This window comes from Lonchura striata, chromosome 15 (genome assembly GCF_046129695.1).
Source record: "Lonchura striata isolate bLonStr1 chromosome 15, bLonStr1.mat, whole genome shotgun sequence".
Taxonomy (NCBI): Eukaryota; Metazoa; Chordata; class Aves; order Passeriformes; family Estrildidae; genus Lonchura; species Lonchura striata.
Genome location: NC_134617.1, coordinates 18,632,895 through 18,652,041, shown reverse-complemented (window position 1 = coordinate 18,652,041; position 19,147 = coordinate 18,632,895). Strand labels below are relative to the sequence as shown.

The 19,147-nt window shown below is 47.1% G+C and overlaps 3 protein-coding genes across 3 annotated transcripts in view; 2 read left to right on the top strand and 1 right to left on the bottom strand.

The window, feature by feature from the left end:
* The window catches only part of LOC144247136 (uncharacterized), a 147,298-nt gene extending 144,205 nt beyond the window's left edge, over positions 1-3,093 (bottom strand). Inside the window, exon 1 of the mRNA XM_077786730.1 lies at positions 1,983-3,093. Within this exon, the coding sequence (XP_077642856.1) occupies positions 1,983-3,093 (1,111 nt within the window). The remainder of the gene's footprint in view (positions 1-1,982) is intronic.
* LOC144247141 (uncharacterized) overlaps positions 1-19,147 on the top strand; it is a gene marked incomplete at its 5' end in the record, with an annotated part of 238,215 nt that overhangs the window by 153,120 nt on the left and 65,948 nt on the right. The gene's annotated exons all lie outside the window — the stretch shown is intronic.
* Positions 11,141-14,310, top strand: LOC144247135 (uncharacterized). The gene is given in 5 exon segments (XM_077786729.1): positions 11,141-11,152; positions 11,852-12,072; positions 12,154-12,477; positions 12,540-13,283; positions 13,285-14,310. Coding segments are annotated over 5 exon segments (2,310 nt in total). The 3' UTR covers positions 14,294-14,310.

Genomic DNA, 19,147 nt, shown 5'->3' with positions numbered 1-19,147 from the left:
ACTTGTCACTGGCCATGTCCCACCATGTCCTCACCCATGGCTATCTCCCCACCATGTTTCCATCCCTGTCACTGTCCCCCATGTCTCCATCCATGCCTGTGTCTCCCCATGTCCCTAGGGAATGGCCCTGTCCCCCTCCATGTCCATGCGTGCCCATGTCACTCTCCATGTCTAATGCTTTTTCTCTTTTTGAGCCTGGTCTTATAAGCTCTCAGAGATAAGCATTATACCCTTGATAGCTCAGCTACCTCAGGTGGCATAAAACAAGCAGGATGGCTCATGTGACAGTGTTGGGAATAAAAAGTTTTAATAAAAGTCAAAAATGAAAAAGCTTTTTACAGAGAAAAGCCAAGTCAGGGCAAGAGGTTCTTGCTCTTGCTAAAACACTTAACAAAACCAATTAACTTTTTTTGTTCTCTTCTTTTCTAGGGAATTGCTTAGGTGGGACTTTTTGGCTCCTGTCCAATTAGCTACCCTTAAGTTTGAGGTGAAGTCCACAAGGTCCTATGAGGTGTCTTTCAACCAAATTGAGGAGAGAAACACCTGGCCTTTGTCCTTTTTAAGGGAACAAAAGGTTAACTTGTTTACTCTGTCAACAGAGGGCACATTCTTACACGTGTCCCACCATGTCTATGTCCTACCATGACCACATCCACTAACTTAGTTCAATGTCTATTTTTACTTCAATATTGGATATTTTAAAGGGATAAAGAGAAATGAAAACAAAATCAAGGCCAAAAGAAAAAGACTTCCATGTCCATGCCGGCTGAGGATCCACGTGCTTGGGTGGAGGGAAGAACCTTTTTGGTGGAGTTTCTACCCCACTGTCTCCAAAATCTTGGTCTTTTCCCCAGTTTTTCCACCATCTGGCTGCAGAAGACACCCTTGGGCAATAGGAAATCAAAATCGTGGAATCCCTGAAGTTGGAAAAGACCTTGTCCTGGTTCAGAGCAAATTTGGGAGAGAACCTCCAAAGGGATTCCTCTGGAAAGCAGATTCAATTGGCTCCTCCCCCAGCCAGTTTGGTAAAAATACCTCCTTGGAGAAAAGTCGAAAAAACTGTTTTTTAAAGAATAAAACCTAAACAATATTAAACAATAAAACCTCTTGCTGCTCTAAAAGAGAGACAAAGTCAGGAAGTCCCTCCATGGGTTGTAGCTCAGCTCACTAAGTCTCTTATCAGTCCCTCCGGTGCTGGAAATGCCACAGTCCAGGCCTGGCCCGCTGGGCCACAGGTGTGAGCTGCCGGTGCTCTTCTGGGTGTTCAGGCCAGAGCAGGTTTAAACAGGTCCAAAGAAAAGGGAAAAACAGCCACAGTCCAGGGAACTTCTCTGCCACAGCTAGCTAAAACTAATTAACAGCAAAGGAGAGATCTGTACCTCTGTCTGTCCATCTGCAGACAACCCGGCCCAGGAGCAAGAATGTGGAGGAGTGAGTGCAGTTTCTGAAAACAAACTCTGCCCTTCTCTCCCTCCTTTGCTCTCGGAACAAGTCTTAAAGGTGCAAAAATTATAACTCACTATAAACAGAACAGACAACTGGAGATACAAGCATCATATAGTCAACCTAGGACATACCTCCAAGACCATTCAGTATTCCTTGATGCCACCAGAAGATAGGATTGAATGCAAAAGATTTTATGGAGTTGGAAGTCATTAAATCTGCTCTCCCCAAGGAATTCCCATTGTTGGTCTGTGCCCCAGTGGATGTTCCTGCCACTGGGTTTATCTAGGTGCCCAGAGGGAACGAGGAAGATGTGGAGCCTCCCAGTCAAGAGTCTTCCCAACACAGATAACCAGGCCCATAGATCACCAAGACTGTCCAATGAAGGTCACTGAGGATCATCCAACGTGGATCCTCCCATAGGGAATGGAGCTGGAAGGAGCATAAGAAGCTCTTCCCACCCTTGGGGAACTCACAGGGCTTCCCCCCTTAGTGGCGCCTCCTTTGGTGTTTGATCAAGGCTGATCTCTGTGAGAAGCTCTTCCCACACTTCCCACACTCGTAGGGCCTCTCCCCGGTGTGGATGTGCCAGTGCTCGGTGAGGTGGGAGTTGTGCTTGAAGCCCTTCCCGCAGTCGGGGCAGCGGTACGGCCTCTCCTCTGTGTGACTCCGCTGATGTACGAGGAGACTGGAGCTGATCTGAAACCTCTTCCCACACTGGGAACACTCGTAGGGCTTCTCCCCGCTGTGGATGCGCTGGTGCTTTCTCAGGTCTGAGTGCCACCCATAGCTCTTCCCACATTCCAAGCAGGTGTAGGGCCGTTCCCCAGTGTGGATCACCTGGTGCCGAATCAGGGCTGAGCTTTCCCTGAAACTCTTCCCACATTCCCCACACTTGTAGGGCTTTTCCCCAGTATGGATCTTTTTGTGTTCCATAAGCTGGGAGTTGAGGCTGAAGCTCATCCCACACACCCCACACTCGTAGGGCTTTTCTCCAGTGTGGATCCTCTCGTGTCTCCTCAGGCCAGAGCTGTGCCTGAAGCTCTTCCCACATTCCCCACACTCATAGGGTTTTTCCCCAGTGTGGATCCTCTGGTGTTGCATCAGGTAGCCCTTCTGGCTGAAGCTCATCCCACATTTCCCACACTCATAAGGCCGATCCCCAGTGTGGATTACCGAGTGCTGTATCAGGCTGCTCCTCTGGCTGAAGCTCTTCCCACATTCCCCACACTCAAAGGGCTTTTCCCCAGTGTGGATCCTCTGATGTTGGATCAGAATGGAGTTCTGGCTGAAGCTCCTCCCACACTCCCCACACTCAAAGGGCCTCTCCCCGGTGTGGAATCTCTGGTGAAGTTTCAAACTGGAGCTCCACCTGAAACACTTTCCACATTCCTCACACTCGTAGGGCCGTTCCCCAGTGAGGATCACCTGGTGCTCGATCAGGTGGGAGCTCCGGCTGAAACCCTTCCCACATTCCAAGCACTTGTGGGGCTTCTCCCTGCCACGAGGCTTCTCCACCAGCTCTGAGCTCTGGCTGGATCTCTGCCCACCTTCCTGGCTCAGGGGGGCTCTTTCCTCCCTGCAGCTCCCTGGGCTGGGTTTGCTGCCACTCCTTGTGCGGGATCTCCAGGGCTTTTCCTCCTCCTCCATTTCCTCCATTTTCATTCCTCCCCGGGAATGAAAAATCCTGGTCTGGGGAAAAAAAAAAAAGAACAGAGCATCTTGGACTGGGAGTTTCTCCTGTCCCCACTTCATCTCACCAAGTCATTGGGCATTGTGTGTCTATAAGAACCTCCAAAACACCAAGGTTCAGCATAAAAATCCTCAAAACTTTAAGACACAGATCAAAACCTCCCCAAACATCAAGATTCAGTAAAAAATTCCTCCAAAACATAAAGATTCAGCCCCTAAAAAAAATAAAGCACCAACATTTAACCCAATAAAGCTGAGAAATGCCGTGATTCACCCCTGTGAAAATCGTGGAACCCCTCAACAGTCACGTGCTGCATGTGGGGTGACAATGCTCCTGGGGCTGAGGGGAGGCTATAGATACAAGGAGGGATGGAACCTTGTGGTGATCCTTGTTTCTTCTCCTCCTCCTCCGGTGTCCCTATTCTTCCTCACACTCCTCTTCCTCCTGCTATTCCTCCTTCTCCTGCACAATCCCACCCTCTCCTGCCACCTGCATCCTTTGACCATTCTGTTCCTCAAGCCTGCTTCTCCTTCCCTTCTCCTCCTGCCCCCAGGCCCAGCACCCACTGCCGGCTCCCTCTTCCCCCCAGACCCACCGCATCCCAGCGCAGGGGCAGGGATGGAGCTGGGGCAGGTCGGGCTGGGGCAGCGCTGGGCTCTCGGCCGCTCCCGCCCGCACTCGGTCCCCACTGCAGCCGCTCCCGCCAGGACAGCGCGGGGGGGCCCGGCCTTGGCGCTGCCCCACTCCCACCTCCCCAAATTCCCCTCGCGGGGCCATGGGGCCGAGGGGGGGCGCAGGTGGGTCCAGGTGGGGAACGCGGGGAGCTGCGAGTCTGCCTGGCAACTGGTGAGTCATCAGCGCCGCGGGCTCTGATTGGCTGAGCTCTGCCCGAGCCCTGGGGCTGCAGCACAGAGAGGACACCCTGCTCCAGGGGGGATGTCCCACAAACGGGGGACCCCATGGAAGGAACCACAGGAAAGTGTCTTTACAAACAGATGCTCTAAAGCTGCTCGGAGATAGGGCCAGGCAACTTTTTTATGTAAGGAAGTGACAGGAGAAGACATCGGTTTCAGAAAATTTTATTAATTGATGACACAGACTGCTGCTCAGCCAAGGTCCTGCTCTATTCATGAACTTCCAGAAGAACAACAAAGACTTAACAGAGCCATTAATATCGTTTGCTATATGAAAGTGGGGTGCATATTAATGGTGTATGTAGTAGGTGGACTGGGATATCTGTAGCTCTCAAGTACTTCAGCCAATTAGGAAAGAGAGAGTGAGATGTGGCCAGGAGAATTAGGATGAAAAGGAGGGCTGTGTCCTTCAACAATTGGAGAGATCCCATGGGAAATGTCCCATGGCCTCTCCCAGTTTTAGAAATGAAATTACTTTTACAGTACTCCTCTGTATTCTTTGTGGACAGAATCGTCTGGTGATGTCAATTTTCCCGCACACCCTGGGGCTCATCCCGAATTCCTTCCACCCTCCGGGGCGGCGGGCAGGGAGTGCAGCTGAAGGTGCCTCACCCACTTTGGGTGATCGGCTCCCTTGGCTGGCAGTGGCACTGGGGATTGATTTGGGACCCGGGAGTGACCAGGAGACAGATGAGTGACACATCAGGGGGTCTGTGAAGAGTCAGCAGGGAGAGAGCACTGAAAATCTCATCAGTGAGTGCCCTGGGATCCTCGGGGAGTGAACATGGCAGGGCACCCATGGAGGGGAGAAAAGGGAAAGCCAGGGAGGGTCCTGGCCAAAGTGATGATTATCCCAAAATGTCTCTGAAGGGTCCCTTGGGAGAATGTTGAGGTAGTTTGCATATTTCCCCAGAGGTAATTAAGGACATGGACACCCAAGGGGGGCAATAAGGGAAGGGGAGAAGGGATTTGGACAACAGGGGATGGATGGGGTTGGTGTGCTGGGAAGGGATCGGGTGAAGAGGAGTGTGCAGGAATATGGTTCAGGTAAGAAGCAGCAGGAGGAATCTATGTGGTAAGAAAAAGGATGATGGAAAAGAGGAGAAAGAGAAAAATACAGAGGACTGAAATGTTTTTCAACAGGGTCTTATCCTCACATTTGCCAGCTGATCCAGATCCTTTCCATCCCCGGTTTCCAGAAGAGGAAAAGCAGGAGGTCAGGATGCCAGGGGTTTCTCTGCGCTGGCAGCGGCAGCACCGGGCGCAGAGGTGCGGCACCGGGAGCACGGGCTGGGGCCTGTGGGGAGCTGCGGGGCCAGGCCGGGGCTGTGGGGCAGCCGGGGCTCAGCGCCGGGCGCTGCCTGACCCCACCAGCCCCGGGCAGGGCCGGCAGTGGCCCCCGGCCCCCAGGAGGCTGCGGGACGCCCCGGCCGCTGCCCGGCCCCGGGGAGCTGCCGGCCCTGCCCGCCGGGGGGGCCGCCTTTGGACACTGCGGCAGGACAGGCACCGGCTCTGCCACACGGGCTGGGCAGGGACCCTGAGCACAACGGGGAAAACAAAGGAACAGCTGGGAAATGCAGCGTGCACATGGAAGGATCAGGATTTTCTGTTCAGGATTTCGTTTGGGTCCCTGCAGAAAGGAAAGGTTTTGCAGAAAGCTCAGCAGCTCTCAGAGGATGAGCACCCACAGGCAGTGACCGGGGCTGCAGGAGTGGCACAAGAAGCCCTGCAGCACTTGGGCACAAGGGCACAGCAGCTGAAGGCAAGAAGGGATGAGCAAAAGGCCAAGCTGAAGGCAAAGGCCACGGCAGAGTTCCCTCAGCCCCTGAGGGATCAACCCCAGGGCCCAAGGGGGCCCCAGCACCCGGGGCATGACGGGGTCGGCCACAAGCACCTGGCAGAGGCATTGCCCTCCTGGCCAGGGCACAGCCCACCCAAACAGCCCCTGGTGAGGAGTCAGGGCTCCAGCTGCAGCCCACAAGGACACTGCAAGCACAGACAGCAGCACCCTCAGCAGGAGCAAGTCCACCCCTGCATGGACATGGATTGTCAGGGCTCTCTGAGCTCCCATCCCACCAAGGACCCACCACACTGGAGCCCTGCAGAACATTCAGGCTGGGTCTGCATCCAGAGGAAGCCTCTCCTGATGGACACAGGGGCCTCTCCATCCACTCTGAATATTACACCTAAAGGGGGAAAATTGTAAAGGAGTGTTTTCATTATTAAGGGAATAAATGGGAAAGCTGAGCTGGTATCAATCATTTGTTCAATCGCTATTAGGAGCTGTGGGGGATAGGTTTGAAATAAACTAATTTCTTTTTCTTCCTACTCTGATTGTAATTAACTAGGAAGGAATTTGATGGTGGTATTGTAATATTGTAAAAGGTGACACAGAGGCTATTGCTGCTGTACCTTTGTGTCAAATGTCTGGGAAGGCCTGTGCTGAAGGGAACCCAGAGGTGTGGGCAGCCCCAGGGAAAATTTGATGTGGAGCCTCTCCAAACTACTTGGAAGCAACCAGGACAAGTGGTGTCTAAAAGCAACACCCTGTTCCAGGGGAGGGAAGGAAGGGCTCACAGCCTGGTATGGAGTCCCTGCTAAAGGCAGGGCTCTTGGAGCCAGGGATGTCTCCCTACAGCACTCCTATCCTGCCAGTCAGGGAATCAGATGGCTCCAATGAGGAGGACAAGAACAAGTGGTAGACAAAGCCCCAGTGAAATGGCTGAATTTCCTGGCTAAAAATATCTTTTGAGTATTGGGGAAAAAAAAAAAAAACAAATGGTAAATGGTGGAGAAAAAGGTTAAATATTTGGGAAATACTGGGACTGAAGATTCCTGGTGAATTGACCCAGAGAGGCACTGGGCAATCTCAGAAGTAACATTTCCCTGGACCAAAAAGGAGCTGAGACAATTTTGAGGATAAATAGGGAATTACACAGCCTGGATTGAGGATTCTCTGTTCCAGCCAGAACATTGTAGGACTTTTTAACCTCAGACAGCCTCCATGCTGTGGTATAGAGAGGAGAAAGAGAGCAAAACTTGAGAAAATGAACAACCAAAAATATTGATGCCTCAGCTCTGTCTCTTCCAGACTCAGAAAAGAAATTGGAATTGTAGGTGAATGTTCAACAGGGCCATGCCAAAGGAATCCTTGGGCCAAAATGTTTCACCCAGTGGCCAAAGTGGCCTCATTGCCTGCAGAATTGTGCAGCCACAGCTTCAACAGAACCGAGGCCCAAAACCTGATGACAACAGGATCTCCAACTGTTCCAGTCTGCCATCAAGTTCAAGCTTTGATCACCAAAAGAGCCTCGCAATGGATGAGCAGTGCTCGGTTATTACAGTGTGAAACTTGTTCAGTGGCACAGGAGGGTTCAGAACTGAGGACAGGGGAAGGGTTTAACCCAGCCTCCTGTTTGAACAGCCCACAGAGGGGCTGGGAAGAAACCCAGCACTGCATTCAAGTGACACAGCTCCAGACCCAGCCTGGGGGAGATTCAGGAGACATTGCCTGGCCTGAGGCAGAAAATGTCTTTGTGGATGGCTCTTCAAGGGCAGCAGAAGGGAAGAGAGTTCCAAGACACGCTGTTATTGAGGAAAGGGAATCAGACAAAGCGCAGGTTACCCCCATGGTCAGCTCAACCGGCACAGCTGTGTGTGCTTGTAAGAGCCTGGCACTGAAATGCCCTGAGCAGGAAGGCTTCAATATCTTCTGGTGACACCATCTCACCTAACAGGGGGCCAAAAGCAATTCTGACTGCTCAGCAACCACTGGATCACTTACTAAGGCATTTCTAAAAGACATCATTCCAATAAAAGGGACTGTGGAAGCCATAGACTCAGAGAGCAGAACTAATTTTGCAGGAGAGTTCCTCCAGGGGGTTATGGCAGCTTTAGGAATACAAATGGGACCTCCAGAAACCCTGGCACCCCCAGAGCTCAGGCTGGGTACAAAGAATGAATGGGGATAAAAAGAAACACCTTTAGAAGCTGGGGATTAGATAGTAATAGTTTCAGCAAGTTTTAGAATGGATTTTCTCAGTGAAGATGGAGTCTCCAGCACCCTAACTTTTGGCTATTTATGGAGAAGGCACTGCACATAACAGCTGAGGCTTCCAAAGTGGCTCAAAGTGCAGATGTCTGTTTAGAATGGTGAAGGACATAGGTATGATTCACTAGTAACTTTCAAATACCTGCTCTAAAGCTGGAGTTACTCAAAGAAGAGAGAACTACTTCAACACTTGTAAAGAAGCACCATTTTTTCCAAATCTAATTTTCACATGTAGCTGAATTTTTCAAGAATTGTGTTTTTTATCATACTATGAGTGCAAAACAATCTATAAGAAGTGTTTAAAAACAGATTGTTAACAGGAAAAAGTGATCAAAAGATCTATTTCCTCTTGTATTAACAATTGAAATATGACTGAAGAAGGGATCAACTCTGCAGTCCCCTGAACCAAACTCACAACTTCTTTAACAGCATGCTCAAAGTTTTCTATACTTCAAGCTTTTCTAGAAAATTCACTTTCTTAATTTCTGCTGTTTCTGTAGCCCCAGACCCTGTATAGTTTATACCAGCTGCATTCTACAGAAGGGATACCCAACTGAGGATACAAATTGCCTGCTGAATGGCCTTCTCTGACTCCATGCTGTTACTTTTGGCCTCAGATGGCACAGAAAATGCTCTCCAGTTGACTTGCTTCCAAATGCCAAAAAACCCCAACCCCCAAACTTTTAAACATAAAACAGAAGGAAAGCTTAATTATTTGAGTTAAAATAGCACTGCAAAACAGTTATTCACAAATATAGCAATAAAAGTGTTATAAAAGATGTGCCTCCTGATACATAAAGATATCCTGAAGAATGATTTTGTATTGTTTATATACATTCAAAATTAGTTTTCATCTTTTTTACTGAAAACTGCGTTTTCATAGACAAACAGAATTTTTTCCTATAACTGGATATCTGCCTGGCAGACATAAATGTTTCTGTCAAACTCACCATTCTGCCATGGATATCAGAAGACATCTTGGAGTGACATGGACAGGGTTTTGCTTCCTTTATTAATGTTTCCATTCTTTGGTTCTCACATGACCTGTGTCATTTCTGTATTTAAATTCAGAAGCTCTTGCCAGAATACTCTTTCAACTTTGTTTGTAGTCACAATGCAAGAGGTCTGCAACTCTTGCTTTAATTTGGGACAGGATTTATTTCTTCTTGTAACTGAAGACTAATGGCAGACATCACCTTCCTCATTTCTCCTGAAGTAATGCCTCAATTCTCTGTCTGGGTTAGCTGGCTAAATTATTTCCTTTCTAAATAGTCAGGTTCTGCTCTGTATAGAGAACTGTGACTTTCAGTGCTTAATATAAGCAAGCACTGAGAGGAGGGATGTACTGAGAAGACTATTTTCTGCGAGATACATATAATATCCTTTCTGCTCCATGTGTTCCTGCTGCAGCCTCAGTTGTAGCTGCAGGTCCAGAGTTTGATAAGGATTTAAAAAATGTTGGTCACCACTTAGGGTCGATTAGACTAGCAATGTCCAGAGGTTTAGAAATTGCATCCTGTAGAAAAGGAGTTTTTCCTCAAAAGCCTGTAAAATGTACAGGGTCACATAGACCAGAAACCTCATCTTTCCCTTATGTCAAAATGGCTCCTAGCTAAATTTCTGGGACCCTCTATGCTAAAATAAGAGAGGTTTGTCAAAGTAAAGCTAATAGTGGCAAAATTCCTTAGCCCAACAAATCAATTGAAATGTCAAGTGCAAATTAAGGATCAGAAAGGAGAGAAAGAAAATAAGAGGTAAAAATAGTCTAACAGAGGGTCCTGACTTAATCATATCAACAGCTGAAGTTAAAAGGTTAGCAGAGGTTGATCTGACTGTTAATGTTTTCTCATCATTTTGTTTATGAGAAAGAAGAAGGGAAGAAGCCTTCCATCCCTGGTATCAGGTTAAGTTCCTCTGCTTGAGTGGAACAACTCAGTACTCCAAATATAAAAGCTCCAAAGAAGCTCACACAAGGATGTTTGTCTCGAACTGTAATTGGAGTAGATCCATTTGTTTGTGTAATTGCCACCATGGTGGAAATCTGTGCTTCTCTATTTGTGCAACTGCAAATATTTTCTAGGAATGAACCATCTGAATTTTAATATCCCATAGATTCAGTGCAATACAGCATATTACAATATCTTGACCTTTTCAGTGTTCCATAAATTGATTGTCTGGTTGTTCCTGTCCCTCCTCGTTTACAGGCCTGGAAACCTTAGAAGAAGAGGTAACATGGCTATCTCTGAGTCGTATCTTTTATATTTATCAGCATTTCCAGAATCACACTTCTAGTGTCTTGAAGGCTTGACAGAAGTTACATACTGTGTGCCTGAGGTGCAGTAGCATATAAAATCATGCCAGAAAAGGCAGGGATGAGTGCCACAGGCAGGCTCACAAGGTTCACCACAGGTGGTCCTGTTGAAGGTCACATTGGTTGACCAGCATTGTTATAAAATTGTGATCTCTCCAGTGAGTTATTCTGACAGCCAGATAAACCCCAGCTAAGTAAATGTCATGGACAACCTTCAACCAACCAAATGTAACTGTTTAATTAATGTGCTTTTCCGAAGTAAATTAAAAAGCAGAGGGAAAAGGCTTCTGGTCTTTAAAGGATGCATAAAGCAGAAAATGAAAGATCTGAATATGAAAGGGAGAGAATCCTCTTAAAGCTGAGGATACAGTGGTAAGAAAAATTATTATTCATTTGCAGACATCACCTCAAACTGATGGACTAGTGAAAAGAAGATACAAATTTTAATAACTGCAAATGTTGGAGTAAGATGCAGAGAAAGAGCAATTGCCACTTTTTCATTGCTTGTCTTCCATCAAAGAAGGGAGAGGGGAAATTCACATTTGGTAGTGTTTATTACAATTATTATGCCCTCAAAAAAAAAGAAAAAAAAAAAAAAGCCGCCAACCCCACAATTATAGAACAAAACAGAAATGCTCTGAGGTGGCTCAAATTCTTCCTCTGAGACTAAATGCAGATATTTTTTCTCAAGATGCTTTTTCACTTCCAGATGTGCCTTCAGGTCCAACATGTGCCTTGAGGTAAATTCCTCTGCCTAGTGAGTGTGCAGCTGAAGAGGCTATTACTGTTTTGGTAGCTTCCTACAAGCATAGCTCAAGCCATCTCATCTGCCCCTTCCAGCAGCAGCAGAAAGAGGTGTTGGGGTGTTTTGTCTCAAGCGCTGAACAGAACAGGATGCAGATGACATGCATCACCTTTTGAAGTCTCACATCCAGTCTGGGGTAGGGGGAGTGCTGTGTGGCTGTGAGACAAACTACATAAGAGAGCCTGAAACGCAAAAAAAGACTTCAGTTCCTTTCTTCTCTGCATCGGGGCCATGATGAGTTCCATGACCGGGCTGGGACGGCGGGCGGGGCTGGCCTGTGATGCGCTCTGGACTCTGTGACAGCACAGGGGCCGTGTCACAATGGGGGCAACTATAAAAGGCCCCAGGCCGGTGCCGCTGCCCCAGTAGAGCCTCAGCAAGCGGTGAGTACACAGCAGAGAGGAGAGGGGGCTGGAGGAGGGCTGGGACAGGAGCGCCGGTCCCTGGGGCTGCCCCGTCTCCAGGGCCCAGCGCCGGGCGCAGCGCCTTGCTGGGGGCGCGGGGCGCGCGGGGCAGCGGTGCAGCCTTGACAGCTGCCGGGGGCCCTTTCCTTCCTGCCACCACATCCCTGCCGCTCCTGCCCCTCACTGTCTCCATTCCGGCCCCACTGCCCCTCCTGTGTGTCCTCCTGCAGACCATGGCTTTACTGTCACTGCTGTTTGTGCTTGTGCAAAGCCTGATCCAGTACCCCCAGCCAGCTGGGGATGGGCTGGATGAGGCCACGCACCAGAGAATGCGGGAGCGTCAGGAGCTGCTGGACCGTGAGATGGCCCAGCTGATGCAGGAGCTGGAGCAGGGGCCCCTGCAGCAGCAGGATGAGGGCTGGGGAGCCATGCTCTTTGGTGCCCTGCAGCAGTGGCCATTCTGGGTTCTTGCTGGCATCCTGCTCCTCTTGGGCCTGTGGCTGGGCTGCAGGAGAAGGAGCTGTGAGGCCAGCAGCAGCAGCAAGGACCAGAGCTCCCGCAAGACCTTGGGAGATGAGAGAATAACTGAACAGGAAGAAGACACCGCTGATCCAGAGGAAGGTGAAGAAGACAGAGATATGACTCTGGAGGCAGAAAACAGCGGCACTGAAGATGACAGAGAAGGCAGTCCTGTGGCTGCAGATGATGGCAACAAGGATGATGCCACTGAAGACAATTATGATGTGAAGATAAAGGAGGACAGCGATGTCAACAGTGGCAATTATGATGTGAAGGAAGACAGCGATGTCGACAATGGCTATCACTTAAAGAAAGAAGAACAGAGTGATGGGGATATGCCAGGAGACACTACCACTGAAGGAAATGAAGAAGAACCTGGCAATGTTGCTGGAAATAAAGAAGATCTAGAGAAGCAAATAAAGAAAAAACTAAGGATGTACAGGTGGACCAAGACAAGGACACTGGAAAGGAAGAAGGAGAAGGAAATGAAGAAAAAAACAATAGTGTTACTATAAAGGCAGGCAAAAACACTGATGTAAATGAAGGTGAAGACAATGTAGATGGAACAGAAGAATACATGGATGTGAAGGTGCAGGAAAGCAGACGTGCCAATGACCAAAGAAGTAAAGACTGGACTGGGCAGGAAGATAGCAATCAATGTGGGAATGAAATTGCCCATAGTGGTTTTCCTGCACCTGAGGAAGTAAATAAGGATGTGATAGCAGAAGATGGCAATGACAGAAACAAGGATGAATAACAGGCTGATGTGAATGTGGAGGGAAACAAGAATAATGATAGACAAGAAGAGGAACAAGGTAATGTGGCTGCCAGTGAAAAAGGTGGCAGTGATGGTGGCAGGGAAGAAAATGCCAGTGGTGGAATTGAAAACAGAGAAGACACCCAAGATGCTGGGAATGAGAAGGACATCCTTTTAATGGATGGTATAGAGTGGCCTGTGGAGGACCTGGAGAGAGGCTGCTCAGTGACAGCTGAGCTGATGGAGAGCTTCACACGTGTCTTTGTGTACAGCGTGAGCAATAGCTTTGATCCGGTGCCTCAAGTAGCCATTGGGGTGGGCAGTGCCTTTGAGGGCTGGAGCCCCCATGAGTGGGATGGGGTGTACCGTGTGCTGGTCCCACTGAATCCCGCCAGGGCACACCTTCCACCTAGAGCCAAGCAGTGCAGGGCAGACGGCAGCAAGGACCTTCAGCGTCCGTGTGGAGCTGGTGTGCACGTGTGAGAGCGAGCAGCTGGGCGAGAAGCTGTTGTGCCTCCTGCACCACTCGCAGGAGGAGCTGCGGCGGAAGCAGCAGTGCAGCCTCCTGGAGACACTCTGCACCGGCTCCTACCTGGATGTGGAGAAAACCTCCCGCTGGTTCTTCCAGATGGTGAGATGCTCGTGGCTGCATGTGCCTCAGTCATACTCTTGGCACTTGGTGTTTCAGCTCTGCAGCCGGTCCTGCCAATTCCAGCTGAGCAGAGGCAAGAGGACCCTGTCGGTGGAGATGCTTTTTTGGGTGTGCCAAGGGGACTATGACATCTTTGTGGTCAACCAGCCCTTAGAGGCCCAGAAAGGCAACTCCGGTAACCTTGTGAGCAGTCAGCCCGCCAAGGCCAACATCCTCACAAGAACAGCATGGCCTGAGACATTCGCTGTGGCGGAGGCAAAATTCTTCCAGCACATTGCCAGGCAGATACCATGTAAGAGGTTGCACCTGAAATACCTGCAGCTCTTCACCTGCATGCTGAGCGGCACAGGTTTTTCCAACTCTAACTGGAAGACTCTGGTCATGCATGTGTTAAACATCTTACCGCCCGTCTACTGGCGCAGGAAGGAATTTCCACTGCGGCTGTGGGACATCATGGCATACATGCAGCTCTGCCTGAAATGGAAACACCTGGACCATTTTGTTCTAGGCAACGAGAAGCTTCCTGCAGAGATCAGCTTGCCGCCAGCAATGCAAAAGGTTGAGCCACTCAACCTCTTTGAGTACCTGGCCCGAGATCCAGATGCCCACAGAAAGGCAATGGAGGCTTATGCTCAGCTGCACTTTCACCTCTGGATGATGCTCTCCAACACTGAGAAGAATTCCCTGCACAAAGCTCTGATGGAGAAGTTCGCAGCTGATTGCTGTGACGTCGACTCTTTGTGATTGTTGTATTTGTCCGTGGCAATCCTGAAGCTGCTTTCCTGCTCCTGTGAAAGGAAGATGGTGCAGCACATGGTTTCGTTGTGCAGACACTTCCATGAGTGGCCTTGCCCTTCACCTTCCATTTGCAACAGTGCTGTTGCCTAAGTCAAGGAGGCAGAAACGGGCTCCACCTGCACATCCTTGCAGAAGAACAACAGTGAAGCTTATGGAGGTTGCTTGGAATACCTCGAAGACAGCAACCTAGCCTATTAGGGACTTAATGTAGTTATTTAGTGAGTTGTAGTTTTAATTAGACTTGTTTCTTAGCATTCATTCCAGAGGCCCTTTAGTGTTGGCAGTATATAACTATTTTGCAAAGCTACCCTTAGTGTAGAGAAATAGAGTTTAGACTAGATTAGTTTAAACCCTTAGTTTAGAGAATTACCCTTAGTTTAGAGAATTCCCCCAGTTGCTTGTCTGCTTTTAAACAATACTTGAATATCTATGTTTGAGAAACTAATAAAAGAAGTTAAGTTTTTCAAATTGCCTGAAATGCGTCATTCTTTGTACGTAACCCTCTATATCTTTGAGAATGTCCTTCCTATACCTCTATCTGAAATAGACTCTTTGCAAACAGAGATGTTGGATATATTAAGTATGCTGTCTCTTGAGCATTTCCATAGAAATGCTTGAAGTTTGAAGTGAAAATGCCCTGAAATGCCTGAAATTTTGCAGCAGAGTACTCCTGAATTTTTTTAGCAATCTTTGGAAAGATTGCTGAAGTTTTCTTTACACAGTCACTTTTACAACTCCTAGGGAACAATTTAGTCCTAAAAGATTGAGCTACCCTTCAGTAATAGCTGCCCTTCAGCAATATCTACATATATATGTGTGAAGAAATAATAAAAGAAGAAAAATTTCTCAAATTGCCTGAAATCTGTCCTTCTTTTTATTTGACCCACCATTTATAGCAGAAAACAAAACAGGTCCTGATAGAGGCAGCTAATTAAAGGAAGAAGAAGAAGCTTCAACTTCTGAGTAAAAAACTACAAATGAACACAGTGATAGTTACAGCATGGTCACACTGTCTAGGTGTGCTCTAACCCTTGAGCTGTAGTGTAGCAAATTTGAGTAAAGTAGCAGTGTCTTCCAAAAAACAATCTATTTTCCCTCCATATCCAAACTAAAGCTGTCAATGTACCTGCCATTAAAGCAGTTAGTCACTTGCATGGGGCTGCAGGGTAAAACATTGCTTGATCTGCTCAAGTCCCCCAACTTTTTCTGTGGCATTTAAATCCTGAGAAGATATAAATAACCTATCTTTATCAATTTGGCTGATATTTAGCTTTGAGCAGCATACTAATTCATAGTAAGGAGCAAAGTGCAAGAAAAAACAATACAAACAGTAGAAATGAAAATAATATGCAGGAAAAGAAAGGCCAGTCATGAAGCAGGTGAGAGCAGCCACCCCACAGTTTCCTAAAGCCCACAAAGATTTGCTCTAGGTGGCCAATCAAGCTTTTTGGTTCTTTGGCATATCTCAATTCTTCCTTGCTTCAGGTACTCTGTACTTCTCACCTCCTTCCACCAAGGCAGAAATAGGCTGTAATAAGTACTGCAACCCAAATCCTCTCAGTCCCCAAGTATTAGTGAATTACTATCCAAAATAAAAAGGCTGCTTTAACCCCCAGCTTGCTCAATGACAGTGCCTTCAGTCTAAGGAGCAAGGTACACCCAGGAGGATTCACAGCAATGACACAAGGTTCAAATGTCGTCATGGGCAGTCAATCTTCGCTTTGTGCTCTGTGAAGCATGGCCAGTGGGCAGCGATTTAATCTCTTGAGTCACCCCTGGTTAAAAGTGCACTGGTTTCCTCTTCTTTCTTTGCCTTTCAAGGTCTTCCAAGCCAGAAGCAAGGCAGAAGCTCACAGAAATCTTGAGGTAAGAAGCAGTGTCCTTCCAAGGATTCTGACCTTGCTATGGCTCACATACGAAGCAAATCAGCCCTGCAAAATAGGACTTCTCTGCATTTTCCATGTGGATCAGAATATTCGAAAATAACTGGAAAGCTTGCTCTTTCAGAGTCATGCAGGGCTTAGGCAATTTTTTCCATTAATGTATATTGACACTACTTACCATTTCATTATCTGTTCTCCTTGTAAAATAAGTTGTGTAGCTCTGAATTTGATTTCTACTGCTTATGCTTATTATGGCAGCATGGTTATGTCACAGTGTTTCCAAGAGAAGAGATAATTGTAGAGAAAAATTTATGAGAACAATAGAAACTTCTAGGATGGACAAGCTCTCAGGCTCTGTTTCTTCAGTTCTGGAAATATTTATTATGATTACAGTGCATTAAAGACACAGAATTGTATGAGTATAGGGGAAAATACCCATAAGTACTTTTGTCACCATCTTTAAAAAGCCATTTAAAGTCATCACCATTCAACTCAAACTCTTTAAAATACTGGTTTACATATTTTAATTGTTGCTGGCAAGGAAAGTTTAGTGCTCATGATTTTTCTGTAAGGCTGCATCCTCATATAATCAATTTTCAGGCTCCTCATAATGTTTTCCTGAAGTATCCAAAGAAAAGAAATGCACCTCATACAGAAATGATGTGAAATACAATCTGACATCAAAATGACCTGAGGTACTGTTGTTCCCTAGAAATGAAATAAAATTTAAAACAACATAAAATACTTAAAGTATAGAAATGTTTCTGTATCTGGCAGGGCAAAGTAGCACAACCATCCCAGGAGGCTTGTTCTCATTTTCATTATCACTACTGTATAGTCCACACTTCAGAAAAAATAGCTCTGTAAATTTTGGTTTTGTAGTTTTTAGCTTTAAACAATTCCAGAAAAATTGGGGGACAAAGTGGGGAGTGTTTATTTTTTATTCAGTCTTTTCAGTGGTTATTTTTTTCAGTCCATTATCCTACTGTGGCTACATTATGTTCTTATGCTCAAATTTCCAGATTTGACTACATGTATTTAAAAACAACAGCAGAGGATTTTTTTATTAAAAGCATTAAAAACAACCACTTGAACCATGAGCCATTTTACCCAGCTCTGATACTGAATTTCTTTCCTTTGTCAGCTCTATACATATGTCAGAGATTGAGGATTTTTCTTTTTATGCACAAACTCTGTACAGTAATTGCATCTTCTATGGAACATCAAATCTTTTAGCAAAAAGACCATCGTACTGAAGGAATACTTGGTTATATAACTGGGAGATATAATCCAGAATAAGTGCTTGGCCCATGCAATAGTGACTGATATCTCAACATGTCAGAGTAAATGATGGAATTTAATTGTTAAACTTTTTCAACATGGAAAAAAATACCACTGACAGTGATTGCTGTTGGTTTGATCTGTATCTTGGCAAACCCCCAGATTTTTAGTCAAGCAAAAACAAGAACAAAAAATTTAGTTTCCCCTGCAAATATTTAAGGATTTTTATTGCTCACAGAATACTGGAAAGTGACAACAAAAAAAAAGAGAGAAAAAGAAAAAAAGTGAGAGACACCTGCTTCTGTTAGTGACTCCTGCTTGCAAGTTTGTTACTCACACCATTGGGGGCAGGAGAGAATGAGCACCTGTCCCCAGGCTGAGGAACTTGTATGGCACTGCACAGTCCCTATCTCTGCACAGTGAGAAGGATGGCTGGGGCTGAAAAAAGCCCCATTCTATCTTTTTGAGGAAGAAAGGAAGGCAGCTGCAATAGTTTTAGGAGTGGCTGACAGCTGAAAGTATGACTTGTGAAGATGCTCTTTGATGAATGTACAGCATACGTGGAGGAAAAATAAGAGTTTGCCAAGTGCAGACATCTTCTATTCTCTTATAGCTAAAGCTGCTTTGATCTCAACCTGACAAGCGATGTGTATATTATACCACTGAAACCACTTTAGTCTTTTCAACTCAATAAACAAATAGCCCAGGGACCTAAATGCGGGATGACCACGCTCCAGCACGGTGTAGGTGGAGGGAGGCAGAGATCTCTGAAGGTTGCTCTTGGGGAAAGAGGTTTATTGGGGGTGCAGGAAGGTCCGAGCCTCGTGCTCTCAGGCGTAGCATGTGGCCGGGTTTAAGCGGGCAAGGGAGTGGAGAGACAAAAGGAGGGTTTAGGAGAGGGGAAGCCCCAGGGTGGGAGGGAGAAGTTCTAAGAGGGGAGGAAGTTCTAAGAGAGGGGAGAAGTTCCAAGAGCGAGAAGAGGTTCCAAGCGGCCGCATGGCTTCTCGGAGCCCCCTTATCAGGGGCTCCTAGGTGGGCTGGGATAAGGCATGGGCCAATGGGGTTACAGACACTAATGTTTTAGGGGCAGGTACAGAGGTGCGGGATGAGCCACACATCTTCTGGGGCGTGAGATGTGAAGAGAGCCTGACAGAGGAATGGTTGTACAACAGGGGACATGATACTGTAAAATTAATCCAAATAGGGAGGGCTACGTGACTGCTGCAAAGTTTGCATGACCCTGAAGAGTAGATGGTGTGCAGAAAGCAGGATATTGAAACTGCTTGGTATGTAGAAATAGATAGAGAACAAAGGGGTACTAAGCTGTTCTAACTGCAAGGCCAGCTGGACAGGCAAGTATCGATCACAAAGATACTTTTAAGATAATAGTACAAGTCACGTAGCAACCAATCATGAGCTTGGCTTTTGCAATATGTATGAGCTAATTAACGAACATATATAAACTGTGTAATCTGTTACAATAAACTGAGACTTGATGATCATGATATCATGAGTCTTGTCTCCCGCGGCATCCCTCCAACAACTGGCTCCCGAAAGCAGGGACCTGATCCGAGCCTAAGGCGAGAGAGGTGCTGCGTTGGGGTTCGGGTCCTGCGGCTGGAAGGACGGCGAAAAT